Source organism: Megalops cyprinoides, chromosome 9 (assembly GCF_013368585.1).
Source record: "Megalops cyprinoides isolate fMegCyp1 chromosome 9, fMegCyp1.pri, whole genome shotgun sequence".
Taxonomy (NCBI): Eukaryota; Metazoa; Chordata; class Actinopteri; order Elopiformes; family Megalopidae; genus Megalops; species Megalops cyprinoides.
Genome location: NC_050591.1, coordinates 6,585,001 through 6,604,944, shown reverse-complemented (window position 1 = coordinate 6,604,944; position 19,944 = coordinate 6,585,001). Strand labels below are relative to the sequence as shown.

General features: G+C 47.2%; 1 protein-coding gene across 1 annotated transcript in view; it reads left to right on the top strand.

Moving 5' to 3' along the window:
- The window catches only part of LOC118782906 (protein jagged-2), a 37,436-nt gene that overhangs the window by 9,840 nt on the left and 7,652 nt on the right, over window positions 1-19,944 (top strand). Inside the window, exons 3-6 of the mRNA XM_036536527.1 lie at window positions 9,703-9,760; window positions 15,885-16,139; window positions 16,923-16,983; window positions 17,587-17,717. Of these exons, the coding sequence (XP_036392420.1) occupies window positions 9,703-9,760; window positions 15,885-16,139; window positions 16,923-16,983; window positions 17,587-17,717 (505 nt within the window). The remainder of the gene's footprint in view (window positions 1-9,702; window positions 9,761-15,884; window positions 16,140-16,922; window positions 16,984-17,586; window positions 17,718-19,944) is intronic.

The window sequence follows — 19,944 nt, the reverse complement described above, 5'->3', positions numbered from 1 at the left end:
TGTGTGAGCATGTATAAATCTTTGAGTGCATGGTACATGTATAAAGATTTGTATGTGCTTGTACCTGGTTGAGTGTGTGTGTGTATGTGTGTGTATGTTTATATGTATGTGTGTGTGTGAGAGAGAGTGTGTGGGAGAGTGTGTGTGTGCTTGAACCTCAGAGGGCTGTAACCCGACTCCCGCTCTATTCAGTGTGGTTCCGCTGCTCTGTTACCTGTGCATTCCTGCTGCCTGGGAACCAGGCATCTGCAGTCACTGGGGGACCCGAGAACGCAGAACACAGGCGGCGTAGTCTTTCTTCTCTGCCCTCCTCCCTGTCTCTCTCTTTCTTTCATTCATTCTCCCCCCGTCCTCCCCACGCCCTTTTCGTTTTCTTTTTTGTCATTCTGCAGCCCTCCCACGCACATACCTGCTCAGTGACACACACACACACACATACTCACACATTCACACATACGTATACACACACACACTCGCATAGATAGGTACAGAAATGGTGTTAAATCCATTTAGGCTTTATCCTTCTGGTTGTTGGAGATAAGTTAATAACCTAAGGGGAAAGGGTCCCCTGGGATTCATCGGTTTAATGATTTAATTTGTGTGCAAATTGGATTGAAATAGAAGTTTCTGTAATAAGCCGGGTGGTGGGGGGAGATCCAGAACGGATCACCTAAGAACACTGCAGGGAGTGTGAAACACGATCTGCGCGCGAGTGTGTGTGTGTGTGTGTGTGTGTGCGTGTGTGTGTATGTGTGTGTGTGTGTGTGTGTGTGTGTGTGTGTACATGCTCTATGTATGGGTGTAATACAGCACTTGTAATACCCAGGAATGTATAGGAGTGTGTGGTCCAAGATGTCCTGCCCCAATATCTCCCAGGATTTTATGGAGTATATAGATGCATTCCTGCTCATCTCTAGTAATCCCCTGTGTACTCTTCTGTTTCCCACTGTCTCTATTCCCTTCTATTGTCAGATCGATCCCCTCTCTCTCTGTTCCCCTCTCCTTTGGCTTCACTCACCGTGTGACCTGGGTACTATCTGGATGCTACCTGACTCACTGTCCATCTTTCTGGCTTAAGCACAGGCATCAGACTGACTCACAGAGTTGTAAAGCCAAGTCTTTCTCCTTATTCCCTTCTTTTGGAGTTCAACTCCACCTACTGTTTGTGTTGTTCGCTCTCTCTCTCTCTCTCTCTCTCTCTCTCACACACACACACACACACACAAAATCATGCACTTCTGTATCAAAGAGCAGGTAATCCTGTGTGAAAGCTTCTCTCTTTAGCAGTGGCATTGTGCAGAGTGTGTGTGTATGTGCGTGCATGTCTGTTTTTGTACATGTGTGTGCGTGTGCGTGCGTGTGCATGTGCGTGTGTGTGCATGTGCGTATGTACGTGCATGTGTGTGTCCGTGCATGTGTGTGCGTTTGTGCGTGTGTGTGTGTGTGTGTGTGTGTGTGTGTGTGTGTGTGTGTGTGTGAGTACTGCGTGGAGCAGGTGTTGCAGTGAGCAGGGACTGTCTCATGGGCATGAGTCTCACTCAGTCCTGATGAGAGTGGGAATAACTGTCAGGTATAATGACAGACGTGTTTGCTGGTGTGCACTGTACTGCTCTTATAGAGACCTCTCTCATTAAAATGGGTCTCCATGGAGCCCAGGGAGTGGCCAGTCTCCTCTATGTGTGTGTGTGTGTGTGTGTGTGTGTGTGTGTGTTTATCTGTTCAGGTCTGCATCAGTGTGTGTGTACGTCAGCGCATGGAGAGGACCTGATCTTTTGTCTCTCAGTAAGTGGGGCAGTGATGAGCAGTGTAATTGCTCTTGCACTTTCCACAACCTCAAATCCTGTTTACTGAGAAATGAAAAACAGAAGACTGGGACAGGCCAGCCTCTCTGAATGCAGATATTCACAGAGGAAAAACACGGACACAGACAAAAGCGCTGACACACGTACAGACATACACGTACGAGCAAAGAAACTGTCACAGACACAGACAAACACACAGTGCACTGGTGTGGTCACAGACATGACAAAAAAATCCTTGTATAGTAGGCATATTCCCACACTTTCATACACATATTCAAATACTGTCATGTGTCATGTTGAGGTTACTGTGCAGACTAGACAACAAAAGTAATAATGACTAGATACACACACCATTACAGCATACTCGGTATATACATACACATATGTACACATGGGGCGGCAGTGTAGCATAGTGGTTAAGGAGCAGGACTTGTAACCGAAAGGTTGCCGGTTCGATCCCCGTTGGGACACTGCTGCTGTACCCTTGGGCAAGGTACTTAACCCACGATTGCCTCAGTAAATATCCGGCTGTATAAATGGATAACATTGTAAGAACTGTAACCTATGTAAGTCGCTTTGGATAAAAGCGTCTGCTAAATGAATAAATGTAAATGTAAATAAATGTAAATATAAAGATATATGCATGGCATGTATGCAACCAGCCAGCCAGACGAGGTAATTTCCTGTAGAAGTTGGAGGGGGTCTGCCATGACCTGGGGAGGGGCGTTGATGGGCTGGTGTTTTCAGAGCTGCAATAAGCACATCATTTCATCAGGACTGGGAAGAATGTAGCATGATGTGGGTGGGGGAGGGCGATGTGGAATGTGGATGTGGAGGGTGATGTGTTCTCATAGACATAGAAAATAAATGGAATATGAGAGCAGGGAGGCCATGTCTTTAATTATGGGAAATTCTGGGGCAGGGGTGTGGGGGGTGGGTGGTTCAGGATAAGAGGGGGGCTTGGGGGGGGGGGGGGCTGTCATACAGGTCTGTCATGCCTGTGTGTGTCCCAGATGTAGTGCCCATGTGACTGACTGGGACCGTGATGGTGTGACCGGGCATCTGCTTAATCACAAGCCCCGCTCCTCCATTTGGGACGGGACATGTTTGTGCTCACCTGAACAGCACACCCCCATTCTCACAGACCAGACTGAGTCAGGGGGTGGTCACAAGCCTCGTGTCTTTCACCCCATCTCGGCCATTCATGTGCCTTCATAATGTGGTACAACAGGGTGGTTTGCTCTTCAAGCAACTGAGACTCACATAGTGGCCAATTACTGCCGACCCATGGACATCCCGGGGCAATACCAGGCTTTACTATGTATACCATACTATAACAGTATAGTATTATATACATAATATCATAGTATGCTGTGATATAGTATGTTATGATATGTGTCTTAGTACAGCTGTGTACCACCCACATCCAGTAAGTAGATGAGCAAGATGGCTAGACAGGGTTGTGCTTTGGCTTGGCAGCTTATGACAGGGGAAGAAATCCTGATGCTTTCTGCTTCCCGTTTGTGGAGACCACAACAAAAAGTCTGAGCCAAATAATGCTGATTGCATGTTTGTTTATTTTTCATGGTGGACTGTTCATAGTTTAGCCAGGAGTAAGCACTGAAAAAAGCTCTCTCTGGCCATGCTGTTTCACCCAGGATAAACACGCCTACTCTCACTGGACTCACCTGGGCATGGGGCCAGCTAACCATTGTGTCTGGCACTGGCCAGCACAGTGTAAGCCTGGGTCGTGTAAGGTATGGAAGCTCCTTAGGATGTCCTCAGTAATAGCTTATCTACAGGTAAGGCCGGTCAGTGGAAGTGCAGCTACGTATTCACACTTCCATTCTTAATTGATGGAAATGAGATCACATGATCAAAGTCTATAATGGGGGACAGTTTGTCAGCTTTGAGGTACTGCTGTCGTGCTTGCACAGGTATGTTACATTGGGTGGTGTGTGTCCACACACACACCAGGCTGTTCTGTGCAGCTACACTATAACTTCACCTGTGTAAGGTATTACTGCTAATGTATGTGTGTCTTGGACTGTGGATATATCTCATATGTGAATGTTTGTGTGTGTGCCTGTGTGAGGGAGAGAGAGAGAGAGTAACAGAACTGCATGTATATTAGTGTGGCTTTAATGCATATGATCATAGTACATATATGGGTGTGTGTGGGAGACAGTTAATGTTATTGGTGTGTATTTGTGCCTGTGTGTGAGAGGGAAAGAGTGTGAGAGAGGCAGTGAATATTATAATTAAGATAATGTATGTTATTAGAGTGTGTGCGTGTGTTATTAGAGTGTGTTTGTGTATGTGTGTGTGTGCAGGCATAAAGAGAGAGAGACAGTATGTTATTAACATGTGTCTGTATCTGTGTGTGTGTGTGCATGGGAGAGAGGGACAGTGAATATGTTATTAGAGTCTGTGTGTGAGAGAGAGAGAGATAGTGAATATGTTATTAGAGTCTGTGTGTGAGAGAGAGTGGTTCAGAGGGGAAATTCCTCTCTGTGGGATGGGAGTCCTTCCTGTTAGAGAGCGCTGTGTTTGTACAGCCTGGCTCAGCCAGGATTTCCTCCTCTGCCCCTGTCTGAAAGACAGAAACAGAGAGAGGGAGGGAGGGAAAGAGGGAGGAAGAGAGCTACAGAGGGAGGGAGAGAAAGACAGGGATAGAGTGTGTAGGAGACAGGAAAGGTAAAGGAATAAGAGGAGTGGAGGGAAAGGATAGAGGGAATGGGAGAGAGAGGACTGGAGAGACAGGGAGAGATGTAGAGGGGGGAGAGGAAGGAGAGGGAGCACCACTCATAATGACATTGTAATTCATCCAAACACAAGTCATCTTTTACTGATGAAAGACCATAAGTGGAAGGAGAGGACAGAGCAGTCTTATTTGTCTGATTTATCGTAGTTTAATCATCTTGTTATTTGGATTCCTTGGAAATTCTCATGCCAGTATCACCTCTCTCAATTGGCATGGGAAATTGGCTTCACTGACATAGCCTGGCGAAGCTTAGAGCCGCTTGCTGTTGTGCACTTCCATCGTATTGTCCTGACAACCTGCATACGCTAATGACCTGCCAATCAATCAAAACAGCCTAAATGACGTAAGAGGGTACAAAACATTTGGAAACTGTGACCAAACCAGGAGTGAACCAGATGGACACCCATTGACCACAGCCTACCTGTTGAGAAAGGCAGCCATGGTTGCAGTTGTCCAAAGGTAAAAAAATGATAAAAATCCGCCTATGATTTAAAGAATGGGCCATCTGTGACCAAACCAGGTCCTAACCAGACTGACCACATCCTAAGCAAGAGGCAAACCTGGATGAATTTATCCAAAGAAAAAATTACAGGGTGGAGTGGAGTATGTACCAATCACGTAACCAGAGGGTTGCTGGGTCAAATCCCAGAAGGTGTGCAGGCGTTGATCCCTTGAGTACGGTACAGTCCTCCCCTCCGTTAATCCCACAGAGATGACCTCATTAGTGAAATGGGTAAATGGGTAATGCAGCACGCATTGGTAATGGCAATGGCATGTGAGCCTTGTTAAGACAAGCTATCGGACGAACGGAGAAGTAGTGCTCTGTACCGCAGGGGCACAGGACACGAAAGGGCGGAGGAGGAAAAGCAGCCCCTCTCCTTGGGATAATGGGACACTGGACTCCAGCTGGTGGCTGGGTCGCTCACACACGGGGGCACAATCAGCACTCCGGCCTCAGGCCCTATCTGCCCCCCCCCCGCCCGCCCCCCAGCCCCCCACCACTCTGTCAACACCGCTGCTGCTGTCAGGGGTAAAAATATTGCAGCATTGTTGCGGGACGATCTTATCAGGCCCGCCGCCGTTTTCTCACTGCTGTTTGCCACCGGCGGAAAAGGCGGGTGCCGGCCAGCGTGATTCCCTTCCCATCTGCACCCGTTTGCCTTTTGTGCAGCTCTGCCTTCGGGTGCTCGTGCGCGGCGGGTTTGGCGGCGTCTGAGGTCTTAATCATGCCGTGCTCAGTTCAAGGTGGGGGGGGTGGGGGGGGATGATTATGCTATCTCTTTAAGTTGCACCTTGCAGCAGAGTATGTGTGTGTGTGTGTGTGTGTGTGTGTGTGTGTGTGTGTATCTGCCTCATTGTGTAGGTGTGCTTATGTGTGAATGTGTGCTTGGGTGTGTGTACTTTGGTGTGTGTGTGTGTGCTTGTGTGAGCACATATGTCTGTTTGTTTTGCCGTGTGTATGCATGTACGCATGTGTGTCTCTGTGCCTGGCCATGTGCGTCTGTGTGTGTGTACACGCATGTGTTTCTGACTCTGAGGGATGAAAGGGGGTGTGTTGGAATTCGCATCAGTTTAGTAATGTTATGCCATTGTAACTCTTTCTAGACCCTTCAAAGCTCAGTCTTGAACTTGCGAAAGAACAAGATGTACAGGAAAGAGGAGTAGAGCAAGATAAAAGTGTCATTTAATGTTTCAGCGCAACCTAACAGCATACCTCGTGGGAAAACTGAACAGAGATACTTATAAGACAGGACACAGTCCCCTGCATCAAGCAGCCGCTCTCTCTATGGATTTCTGAATAGTTTTGAAGGACCTATGAATGAGAGTGACCTATTTCTAAAGATTTATAAACCAATGCGAGGGATTGTGGGTAATGTTCAACTGAATCCTACCCTTACGTGTACAGAGGCAGGTACAGAGGCACAGGGCAAGCTCAGACAGCAATGAGAGCAGACCTAGCACAAATTTCCCACAGTGAACCTGGATAAACTGCCAAATTTTCACACACGCTGCCTCGCATAGGGAATAGCTGTTGTGTAACCATTGCAGAAAGGTTTAAACACCATGCCAGAGATAGGGAGGGTGGGCAGAGGAAGAGGATAAGGAGGAAGAGGCCAGGCTGAAATTATGCAAGGCGGAAATGGCGTGTCGGGTGAGGAAATTGCCCTCTCCGCAGTTACGACCCGAGGCGCTCTGGGGCTGACCCGCCGGCGTTACACCCATCCCCAAAGCCCCAGCTCACCTGGGATGGTAGGATGTGAGCAGCTGGTTTCGGTACACTCCTCCCTGGCCAGCCCCCCCCCCCCCCCCCCCCCCACTGCCCCCATCGCGGGCCCCTGAGTCTCCACCACTCCCCACCTCCCCTCAGCTGAGGGAGAGAGGGGCAGGCAGGGGACAGAGAGGGACAGAGCAGGAGGAGGGTTTGGAGAGAGGCCAGCACTGGAGGTATCCATCAACAGAGAGTGTGTGTGTGTGTGTGTGTGTGTGTGTGTGTGTGTGTGTGTGTGTGTGTGTCTGTGAATGAGTGAGTGCATTTGTGTGCATGTGAGTAGGATATGTGGGTATCTGAGCACACTGTCAAGAGTAGTTCAAAATGTTTCAGAGGTATTACTCTTACAGAATCTTTTGATAATTGGATGGTAGATTATCAATACTCTTATTTTTCATATATTTTGTATATTATGTATATTTTCACTTTTTATATCATAGAGTAGATGTATTTGTAGTTACATGTTATATTGTTTGTGACTGCATTGGTTTGTCTTGTCAGTAAAGCACCATTGGGAGGAACTGAAGAGAGAAAGAGAGAGAGGGATGGAGAACTGCAGAGAGAAGGAGAGAGAGAGGGATGGAGAACTGCAGAGAGAAGGAGAGAGAGAGGGATGGAGAAGGAGCAAATGATAGAGATGGAGATGGAAAGACTGAAACAGAGAGAGGTCAGAAAGATTGACAGAGAAACAGATATCTTGGTAGAGGAACAAGCATTTGGTTTGAGGAAGATGTAGTTAGGGAGACATGATGTTCTTGTGTTCATGTGTTTTTGTGGCTCTAGATCTGCTTGTTTGATTGCGAAAAGGAAATGAAACCCATTCATGCGTTCTGAGTCTGTGTGTATGTGTGTGTGTGAGCGTGTGTGTGCGAGCGTATTGATGAGCAGGAGGGTGTGTGTGTGTGTGTGTGTGTGTAGGGGTGGACTGCAAACATAGTGATGGCGACTGAGATAGCACTGTGAGTGTGTCCGTATTGTTAACCGAAGCAGCTGGGCACGACCTGGGCAAGCTGAGAGGAGGCAGAGCAGCAGACAGGGCATGTGTGTGTGTGTGTGTGTGTAAATCGGCAGGAGCGTGCAAGGACGTGTATGCCCTAGTCTTCCAGTCTCATTTGCTCTTCCTTTCCTCTCCTTCCATACTCTTTCTCCTTACCTCTCTTGCTTCTTTCTCTTCTTTTCTTTCCTCCTCTTTCCCTCACTCCTCTCCTCCTTCAGCCTTTCTTCCCCCTGTCTCTTCTCTTCTCACCACCCCTCTCTCTCCTTTAGTGGCGAGATAAGGTTTAAATTCTTTTCGGTATGGTTGTATTTCTATGAGTCAGACTAGTCTGTAAACCTCAGGGTCTCAAAAGCAAACAACATTGCCAGAAAAGTAAATCAGGCCTAACAACAACAATATGATCCAATATTAATCAGCTGCTGATATATTGCACATCATATTAATTTTATAAGTAAAGGATTATAGCAAAATTATTTATAATGACTTTTACACAAAGTTTAGTTGTAGATGTTCTACTGCAAATATCCCTTCAGGGGATATTATTGTCTGTAACATGGACAATAACCTTCTTCCATTCCCACATTTTCCCAGAATCCATTGTGGAGCTATCATGACAATTCTCAAGTGTATACTCAAGATTCTAAATCTAGTGAAAGCTTAGAGTGATTGGCCTTACCCTGCTGTCCAAGAGAGCAGACCTGAATAATGTTACTACATTTGGACTACATTTGGATTTACTACATGGACTACATTTCACTTGCTGGTTAATGTTTTGTAGGGATAAATAACCACTATAAAGAGTAGGTATTACTTATCAAACGTGTCTTACTGGTACAATGTAATGGCAATGTTTTCCTCGTGGCCACTCCTTCCCTCTCTCTTTTCTCCTTCTCATCTTCACTCTATCTCTCTCCTTTCCTCTTTCCTCTCATCCTCTGGTCTCTCCTTTCATTCTTTTCTATCCACTGCCCTCAACCCCTCCCTCTCACCCACTCTGCCCTTTCCCTCTCTCCATCTCTTTCTCTGCCTCTCTCATTCTCATTCTCATTCTCATTCTCCTCCTCTCCAGCTCTGCCTGTCTTCCTCTCTCATCCCCCTCTCTCTCCCTCCTCTCCTCTGCGCTCCCCTGTCTCTCCCTCTCTCCTCTCCTCCTGCGTGTGGAAGGCGTGACTGTACATCTGCACGGTGTATGAGGAGGCCCTCGCTGTAATCCTCAGCGCCTGCTTGTCTCTGCTGCGTTATCTGCTTTGGAGGACACGCTGGGCTTCTGTGGAGATGGAAGGTGTGGGGTTGAATTATTCATCTTCCATCGCTGATTCTCCTACAAAATCCAACGAGAGAAAAAAAACATCCTTTTTGCCCCACCTCTCAAAGTCACCCCAAAAAATGAAAGTCAGTGATTTACTGAGCCACATTTTTTTGTTTGTGTTGTGGCTTTTGTCAGTCAGTTTATGTTATTGTGTGCGTGTATGTGTGGATCAAAGACAGAATGAGTGATACCTCACACATTATTTTGAAGATTTAAGGCAAACAATGAAAGTAGTGAGCAGTGAATACCTTATCCTTTGGTACCAGTAACGATGCCTGCTTGAATAAGCCTTGTCATGTTTTATTTTCACCACTTTCAGTTTAGTGCTCAGTGTTTATGATTTCACAAGTTTTTTTTTTTTTCATGCACAAGTCCCACCCCTGCTGCTCTTGCCTGAAGAAAGAGCTGTGTTGAACTAGTCACAACTGGCACAGTCTTTAAAGCTTTTGCAAAATACGCCATAAATGGCTTTATGATCATGGGGGAAAAGGAGGACTTTTAAGAGCATTAATGTGGGTTAATGTCCATCTCTCTGTCCAACTCTCTGTCTGTCTGTCTTAGAAATCCTTCTCCCTGGTGCTTGAGGCCCTGGACCATGACAATGAGACCTCAGAGCCAGGTAAGTCTTGGACTTCCTGTGTGTGTATGTCTATGGTGAGGTGCTGGTAGATTGTGTTACCCAAAAAACAGTGGGATTAATATTCGCAATAATATTTACTGAGCTGGGAATCCACAGCTATTTTATTGACGTGTGTTGTTGCCATGGGGTTAATGGTTAATGGCATTAAAGTGTATTTGAACTTACATTTGCGTTTGATCTGTGAGAGGCCAAGAGAAGTGCTTGAGTGCAGCAGTCATGCAATCCCACCACATATTCACTGCCAGAGATAGGTGGAAGAGTGCAGGGAGGCAGAGAGCCACAGAGTGACCCTTGGAATGACCCTTGACCCCACCCCTCCTGCCTCCCTTGCACCTCGGGTGTGCAGCTCCCTGGCCTCAGCAGGGTCTCTGACACTAGGACCATGCAGCAGTGGGTCACTCATAAGGTAGCACGGTGTGACCACATCATTTCCTGCCCAGCCCACTGACTGTGACCTCATAACTGGGGCGGGGCTGTTGTGACAGAGCATGTGGGGCCACATCTTACAGGTGCCCAGTCACTGAGAGAGAGAGAGAAAGAGAGTGAGGGAGAGACATACATATACTCTGAGTCATGCACATCCATACGTGCTAGCACATTTAATAGGCTGATAAACTCTTTTGCCCCACCTCTTTCGTCCTCTCTACTTCACCAACCTTCCCTCGTCCTCTCTCCCCTTACTCTCACTGCCCCACCTCCCCCCGCCCCACCGCTCAGAGTAACGGCAGTCTCACCCAAAGATGAGTAGAGAGATAATGAAGGAGTGGGAACCAAACCGCAGTGCAGACGCCTCCACCGCCTACCCCACCCTCCTGCACCCCCACCCTAGAGGGACCTCCTTTCCCACCTCTCATTCTCTTTCTCTTGTTTGCTTTGTTTCACTCAGCCGCCTCCTCAAATATCTAGGTGATTTTTACATTGTCCTCAAAGTCCCCCCTCACAGCATGGCCTGGGAGCCTCGAAGTCACTGGCTCCCGAGCCACAATGAGGGTAGCGTTACCTGCCCGTTTTCACGGCACAGCTCGGATTAGGGGATCATGCTACGTTTTGATCCTCCTATTGTTCTGACAGTACTGTGGCCATTTCCTGCCCTTTGAAGTCACACCCAATGCTGTCAAAACCTTGTTGGCGCTTTGAGAAAATTCAGTGACGGTCGATGGTGCTCAGCGGCTGAGCATAAATGCTCTGTCACTCTCGCCAAGGGCTGCTGGTTCAATTCCTATGCTTGAGCAAGGTGCTTAACGTGTATTACCCCAGTGAAAACATTCATCTGTACAAATGGGTACATTAGTTGCTCTAGAAAAGGGTTTCTGCTAATCGAATAATAGGAAAACAGCATCTTAATAGCTTGTGAATGCAGTTATTGATTAATGTATTATGGAGGGGAACGTGTGGTGCTCTGGTCTCTATGGTGACGGCCCGTGCTGCACCCTGGGTCCTGGCACGCCCTCGGCTCACGTAGGCCTCGCTGACATGCGGTTCTTACCTTTAGCAATGTATTGATTCCTCGCAGTGGGTGCTATGGAATGCAGAGGTAGAAAAGTGCGCTTATCCCCAGAGCATGCTCCCACTTGCAGTCAAGGGCAACTGGATACGATCCCAGACAGGGATCGTCACAAAGATGAGAGGTTACAAAAGAGCGAGAGCGAGGAGATAGCACGACACCTTCTCCTGTACTGGACACAACCTGCGTGTGTGTGTGTGTGTGTGTGTATGTGTCTGTCTGTGTGCCTATTTGAGTGAATAAATGACTGTGTAACTGTCTGGCTATGTTTGTGTGTGTGTAACTATTGGTGAGTGTGTATATGTGTGTGAACAAGTGGCTGAAAAGTGTGTTGGTGGGTATGAGCATGAGTGAGTGCAGGTGCATGTATTTCAGGGTGTGGGAGACATAGAGAGGTGTCCAACATTTTCCCCGGAACATGCTGTTTTTTTCCCCCGTAACTTACATTTTACATTTACATTTACATTTATTTATTTAGCAGACGCTTTTATCCAAAGCGACTTACAATAGTGCATGCAGTAAGTATAGCGACAGTACGGGGACAGGATGTGTACAGTTCCACAATGAGACAGTTCTCAGCTGAGAGCAAGATCTGTTTGAGGACACAGTACTATCAGATTTGTACAACTACAGCGTATAGGGCAACTAATACGATACACCTTCAAACAGCAAACTTCAACAACTTCAAACGGCACAATGAGTGTCAGGGTAAAGGCGGCAACAAGAAACAATTTAAAAAGCACTGCAATTTACAACAGCACTGATAGGGGGGGGGGGGGGGGCGGGGGGGGGGCAGCAATTGTGTGCTGGGTCAGTCCAGGTAGAGTCTGAAGAGGTGTGTCTTCAGGCCCCGTCTGAAGGAATGGGGTGAAGGAGCTGTCTGTAGCAGGACAGGGAGTTCATTCCACCACTGGGGAGCGATGTAGGTGAAACGCCGATGTCTGGCAGAACGAGGAGCGAGGTGTCCAGTTGCTGCTGAGCGCAGGGGTCGGGCTGGTGTGTAGTCACGTATGTTGTCAGGAATGGACGAATCCTCCTGACGTTGTGGAGAGGGATTGGCAGGCCCGTGACGCGCGAGCAATGTACTCCTTGAAGTCCAGGTTGCTGTTGAGGATGACGCCCAAGTTCTTTGCTGACTGACTAATTCTTTATTTCCTCCTACTTAGACCTACTTAGACCATTAATGAAATTGTGCAAGCGGATGGACATAGTTTGGGCCGTGACTTTCACAGGGGCTGATGTTAAATGACCCTTTAATTGGGCATATCCAGCTGATTGTGTAACGAGCAGCGGGGCTGGCAGACACTGTGCCTCCTCAGGAACGTGGATTCTCTGGCGACTCTGAGCAGTCGGTGCAAGAGAGGAGGATTCTGGGATCTCTGAAAATGAACAAGTCCTCCCTGTGTGGAACTGAGTACAGGGGACCAGAGGCCCTGTAGATAAAGAAGTCACTGATAATGCTTCACACTAGCTCCTTCTCTATAATGCACGCATAACATATTCACAAGTGCTATGTAAGGACATACAGCCATGTAAAGTCATAAAAAGTCATAACCTTCTTGAGAGCATATGGCAGCAAGTATTGTAAATAATTTGAAGCATACTGAACTTTATTAACAATGTGTCCTGTAAAGCTTGCTTAATGTGGCTCTGTGCCTACCAGTCTCTACTCTCTGCCTTCTCCCTCATGCTGTCATCTGCTAAGGCATGTTACTTCCACAAGAAATCCAGGGGTCATCTGCTAACCTCCGCAAACTGTTCTCCACCTTTTCCTCCCTGCTCTCACCACTCTCTCCCCCTCCTACATATTCTCTCACTGCTGATGACTTTGCCTGCTATTTTGAGGAAAAAGTTGCCACCAGCTGCAAATCCTTCAATCAACCCTTGACACAGACACACTGCCACCAGCCGTCCGTTATTTATCCTGCCCTTTCCACATTCACCCCACTTTAAAACACAGAGACCTCAGAATTCTTCATGTCTCATTGCTCAGCTACTTGTTCCTGGGATCAGATTCCCTCTCCTCCTGTCCAGAAGATTTCACCTGACATTCTCCCATTCATAATGTCACTTCTCAACAACTCTGTGACACCAGGCCGTGTCTCCTGTCTTCAACTGGGTTTGGGTCACAAATCTGCTCAAGAAACCTGGATGCTGGACCCTTCTGCTACCCAAAACTACCACCCTAAAACTACCACCCTATATCTAAACCCCTTGAATGTATTGCCTTCAATCAACTTTCTGCTGAAATGGCTCTGCTGTCTGTCACTAATGCCTTTCATTCTACAAGGGCTACCTTCCAATCTGCTGTCCTCGTCCTGCTTTCCTCATCCTTATTCCCAAGTTCCTGTCATGCATCGCAGCTTGCCAAGCTGATGTCTCATTGTGGATTTGTAAACATCCCCTGAGACTCAATTTGCCCAGAATTGGCTGAAAAGACCAAATTTTTGCATATTCCAGAAGAATGGAGATGACTCCACTCAAAGATTTGATCAGCACCTTAGAAAACACCACAGTGTTAGCCTCCCGGACTGTCAAGACCCTTGGAGAGACACTTGATAATGATTTGACATACATTGATCACATAGCAACAGTCAGCAGGACCTGCAGATTCCTCCTTTAAAAGGATTTTCCCCCTCCTCACCATCTACTGAACACAACTCCTGGTGCAAGCCCTGGTTATCTCCCTGGTTCTCTCTCTCCTCCAATTTATATGGAGTTCTGTTGCTCGACTGGTCCACAATATCCCCAAGTTCTCCTGTGTCTCACCTTTCCTGATCTCCCTTCAATGGCTGCTGGCAACAGCTTGCATCTGCTTAAAAATGCTGGTGTTAGCTGACCGAGCGGTGAGGGGAACGGCTCCCTCTTATCTTCAGTGGATTGCCTGACCCAACACACTGGCCAGACCAGCTTCTTCAGGATGCTTGGCTGTTCCCCTGTCTTGTAACCTTGCATCCTAGTCATGTCCACTGTCTGTCTTTGACCTCACGTGGTGGAACAAGTTTCCTGTTTCAGTCAGAACAGCTGAAACACTGGCCATCTTTTGAATACCCACCTCAATGCTCTACCTCAACCGTCAAACCCAAGCATGATCTTTTGTTCCTCTTACGTGCAATTGTATGTATGGAGGGGTATTTCAGGGTTTTATGTAAGTGGGTATATTGAGATTCATTTGCATGGCTATAGTATGTGGTAGTATTATATTTGGAAAGTACAACTTAAAAGTTTAGTCCTACATTTGACACTAAAACTTGTTCATGTGTGGTGAGTGGTGTCCTGTTTGTGCATCTTTTTCATACTACTTGATTAGATGAACTGTGTAAGTTGCTCTGAATAAGAGCCTCTGCTAAATAACAACAATGTAATATAATGTAATGCCTGTCATGCTAGTCTTGCTTATGTATTGCTTGTGAAATGTTATGTATGCATTATGAAGGTGCAGTAAAGCGTTACCAAGTTGCTCTGCTTGTTCCGGGAACATGACTGTGTTTAACAGACTGCACTCAAGCGTCAGTTTTGGTTTGCTCCCAGGAGCAGTAGGTGGTAGGAATTTATACCTCAGCATTAACCCCAGTATCTGAAGGCAACATTTTTGTACGTGAACACGATATCCCCCCCAAAACTCCCACCTTTATCTTTCCTCTGACTGCCTGTTTTCATTCTTTTGTTTCAACCTAGATGATCTCATCTCTCTATCTGGAGTTTTCGATCGCATTAGCTCACACATGGCCTCTCCCTCCCTTCCTCTGTCTTGCTTGCTTAAACAGTCTCTCACCGTCTCTCTCTCTCTCTCTCTCTCTCTCTCTGTCTCTCTCTGTTTATTTCTTTACTGTGTCCCGCTATTCTTTCCTCACAGGACTCTGTCAAACTCAACCTCAAATGAAATACTGTCCCTTTAAAAGACCTCGTTTCCCTGACCCACTTAACTCTCCCTTTCTTCTCATTCTTCCTCTCCCTCTCTGTCTCTTTCTTTCTCTCCCTCTTTCTCCCACACTTTCTCTCTCTGTCCCTCACACACACACACACACACACACACACACACACACACTGCGCTGTGAGAGTTAATTCCCTGTCAGAAGGGATTATAACCGAGTCAGAGATGACAGGCTCTTTGGTCTAAACCAACCCCCCCTCCTCCTCCTCGGGAGCAGCGTCTCTTCATGACGGGTGACAGGCCCCACTGTGTCCCTTCTGTGGAATCTCTCCCTCTGTTCTGTTTGCATGGCCACCTTGTTTTCAGTCAGGAAATGGGAGACCGTGAAAATGTGGCCTGGGTTGCCATCTGTTAAGTTCCATTGTTACTCCCTCTGCTCTCTCCCTGTCCTGTTCCCCACCACCCTGACACTTCTTTTTACTTTACTTTTTACTATTACTTTTTTCACTTCTTCCTTGCTCCCTCTCCTCTCTCCCCCTGTCTTCTCACCCGTAATCCTTCTGCCCCTCTGTGAAACTAACCTCTACAATCTCACATACCACCTCTTTCTCTCTGCCTCCTTTCCTGTCCCATCCACCTCTACAATCTCACATACCACCTCTTTCTCTCTGCCTCCTTTCCTGTCCCGTCCACCTCATTTCTCTCCTTTCTGTCACCCCCTGTAGGCCAGGAGGAATTGATAGAGAGGGTGCTGCTGTCATCCATGCTGAACCCAGGGGAGCAGTGGCAGACCTTCAAGCACCACGGCCGACACCTGACTCTGGAGTACCGGCTGCGCTTCCGCTGTGATGTAAACTACTACGGCCCATTCTGCAACAAGTTCTGCCGCGCCCGTGATGACTTCTTTGGCCACTTTGGCTGTGACGCAGCGGGTAGCAAAGTGTGTATGGAGGGCTGGACAGGGCCTGAGTGTCGGCAGGGTGAGTGTGGAGGGGCTGAGCATGAGTGTGGGCATGGTGAGTGCAATGGGGTGGAGCCTGAGTGTGGGTGGGGCAAGGAGGTTCTAAGTGTTAAATTAATGAATGTAAAGGGATGGGTCTTAATGTGGGTAGGGTGAGTGTGAGGGGGCGGAGCCTGAGTGTGGGTATTGTGAATGTGGTGGGGCGATGCCTGAGTGTGGGCGTGGTGAGTGTGGAGGGGTGGAGCCTGAGTGTGGGCGTGGTGACCATGGAGGGGGGAGCCTGAGTGTGGGCGTGGTGAGTATGGAGGGGTGGAGCCTGAGTGTGGGCGTGGTGAGTATGGAGGGGCGGAGCCTGAGTGTGGGCAGGGTGCCATGGAGGGGGGAGCCTGAGTGTGGGCATGGTGAGTGTGGAGGGGTGGAGCCTGAGTGTGGGCGTGGTGAGTATGGAGGGGCGGAGCCTGAGTGTGGGCAGGGTGCCATGGAGGGGGGGAGCCTGAGTGTGGGTGTGGTGAGCGTGGAGGGGTGGAGCCTGAGTGTGGGCGAGGTGACCATGGAGGGGTGGAGCCTGAGTGTGGGCGTGGTGAGTGTGGAGGGTGGGGGTGATGGGGCTCATGTTATTGCAATATGTGTCACTGTGCAATATGTTGTTATGTAACTTGCACAGCCATGTGACATGTGTGGCTATGTCTCACCTGACAGCGGCAGTGGGTTGTATTGGCTTGTTTCTCCAGTGATTGAGACAGTGTGTTGTTTTATGGGATGTGCTCTCCAGACTGATGATGATGTTGTGTTGTCATTCCAGCGGTTTGCAGGCAGGGCTGTCACCTGGCTCACGGCTCCTGCAGCCTACCTGGAGAGTGCAAGTGAGTCATTTTGCTGCAGCTAATGCCACTATCTCACACCTGCCAACAAAATAATAACACTACAGAGATAACACAAGGCACAATCTATTTCAGAATCCAGAGCTCCAGAAACCCCGCCTCTGCTCCTGTCCTTGCTACCTCTCTCTCCCTCTATCTCTCTTGATCACACACTCATACACTACCTCTCTTTGCCTCACTCTCGTTCTCGCTTCATTTCAGTTCAATTTAAATAAATTCAACTGAACGTAAAGTAGCTCACTTCCCAAGCTATTACATGTGACTTTGAATAAGGCTGTCGAATTTCAATTCAAAAAGCTTTCTCTCCTACCCTTCATTTCAATTATCAACTCTCTCCCCTCTCCTTCAAATTCAAATTCAGATTCGAACGTGCTTTATTGGCATGACTGTTGAAAGCAGAATATTGCCGAAACAGTTGACACTCAATACATTTACAATCAACTTAAAACTAGAAGTGATACGTTAACCACGATCAATAATAATTGTAATAACAGTAAGGATAATAATAACAATATTATAAGTGATAAAATAATATAAAACTCTCATTCCCTCCCTCATTCCCTCCCTCTCCCTCTGTTTCTGCAGGTGTCACTATGGCTGGCAGGGCCCTCTGTGTGACCAGTGCGTAACGTTCCCGGGCTGTGTTCATGGCAGCTGCACTGAACCCTGGAAGTGCGTCTGTGACACCAACTGGGGCGGGCTCCTCTGTGACAAAGGTGAGGGGGAGGTCATCTGTTTCAGAGGGTGGGGGTGGATCAAAGTCTCTGACGTCAAGAAACGGGGCTCTCCCATCATTTCTGTGACGCAGGAGACAGCCTGAAGGAAACTGACCAGCCGCCAGAAACACGAGAGCACAACGTCCCCTCAGTTACACTTCTCTGTCCTCACAGTGTTGTAGCTATAGCTGTGTTCACACGCACAGCTACCACATTGCCTCCAGCAGCTGGTTCCTGCATATATTTGTACATGCACACTGTGTAGCACCTGAATGTGGACACTACCTGTCCAAACCAAATACAGCAAAAGCCGATTGGGAGAGCTGGAGTGGTTCAGTGTTCAATGCAGAACAAGTTTGTATTGACCAAGATGAAGTCATACTTTTCCCTGCAGCTCTGTACGGTGGTGCTGTGAGGATTTTATAGGCAGCTTTTTCCAAAGGCAAACTATCACTGAGGAGAGATAATCCCAAATATACCTGGTGGTACATGTAATATTAATTGCAAACTTTAATTTTGTAAACACTTCTTACTTTCACTTAATTCCTATTAAATAAAAATGATTTTAAAGACATTATGTTTCAAATCGAAAGAGCTGAATATAATAGAGATAACCAGATAGATCTGTTTTATAGGTGGTAGAGTAATGGCACAAATAAGCAGTTTTTGAATCCAGTAAACAAAACTCACAGTGTAATTGCGTTCACAATGGTAATTGCAATTATATACTCAACTACTGTTGACCCTTTTCCCAAAATTCATGATTAGAAAATGGTGCACAGTATTAATCAGGAATGATATAATTATGCTTATATCTCAGTTGTGTGTATTACGTATTTTAAATGAATGTGTGTTGGGCTTCCGAGTGGCTTAGTCAGCAGCTGTGCTTGTTATAATTTCAGAGTTAGCCTTATGGGCCAGAGTTTAAGCCCAGTCATTTCATTACCCTACAAAGCTGGGAGGGATTAAAAATGGGATGTTCACATTACAGCTGAGTGTAGTAGTGTCTCATTTTAAGTGGGACTTGCCGTTGGTTACACAATATTTTCACATTGGCTGGTGTGAGTGTTCAACAGTGTAGCTCAAGGAGATGATTCTTAAGTAAGTCCCTTGCTGGATTTCACTGGGAGCTTGTGTTACATATTGTTTCACTCTCAGTGGTCAAATTACTTACTCACACAGTCTGCCATGGGTCACGTTTAAATGAAGCCGCCTGTATTAACAAGCATTTTAACTGCTTCCTTCAAGGAGAATGGCGAGAATAACGTGTATGTGGACGCTAAACTGCTGTATTTTGTGTGTGTGTGTGTGTGCGTGCGCGTATGTCTGCGTGTGTGTTTGTACATGTGTATGAGTGTGTCTGTGTGTGTGTCTTTGTGCATTTGTGTGTGTGCGTGTGCACATGTGTGTGTGTGTGTCTGTGTTTGTGTGTGTGCATGCATGTGGATGGAGCCATATTTAGCACTGAAAGATGTGAGAAGGCGGACAGTAAGCCGCTCTGTTTAGTGTGTGTGCGAGACCTAAACACAATGATGGAGAAGAAGCCACATGTAAGACAACAGGAGGGCTATTATCCAGAGTAAGGTGATAGCCTTGGGTAAACAGAATGTGAGCCGGGCAGTGCTTAGATAGGTGGAATCTTCAACACTCTCCTCTATTCAGCCCCCCCCCCAGTACAAAGCGTGATTTACACAGAGTGCCGAACACAGGAACACCACTCCTCAGAACGAGCACTTTGTTTCAGGGAGCTGTGATTGGCTCACACCCAGCCCTGCAGTTCACAACCTGAATTTCTCTTTGGGCGCGACCATCTTTAGAGCACTCGTCTGTGTGTGTGTGTATGACTGTGAGTGCTGAATGAGTGTGTTTGCGCCTGAATGGGTGTGTTTGAGTGTATGCGGGTCTGTGCATGTGTGTGTGTGTGAGAATGTGAATGCAGGAATGCATTTGAGTGCATCTGCTTATGTGTGTGTTTGTGTTTCGGTGTATGTGTTTGTGAGAGTGTGTGTTGAGCTGTGGTGTGCATTTATGTGCTTATGTATGGACATGAATGTTGATCAAGATGTTTGCATCTACGTGTAAGCATCTCTTAGCGTGTGCGTGTGTCCATGTATGGCCTTGCATTTGCATGTGCATGTGTGTATTTTAATTTGTGCATGAGTATGTGTATATGTATTTGCAAGTGTGCGTTGTGTGCCTACATGTATGTGCATGTGTGCATTTGCGC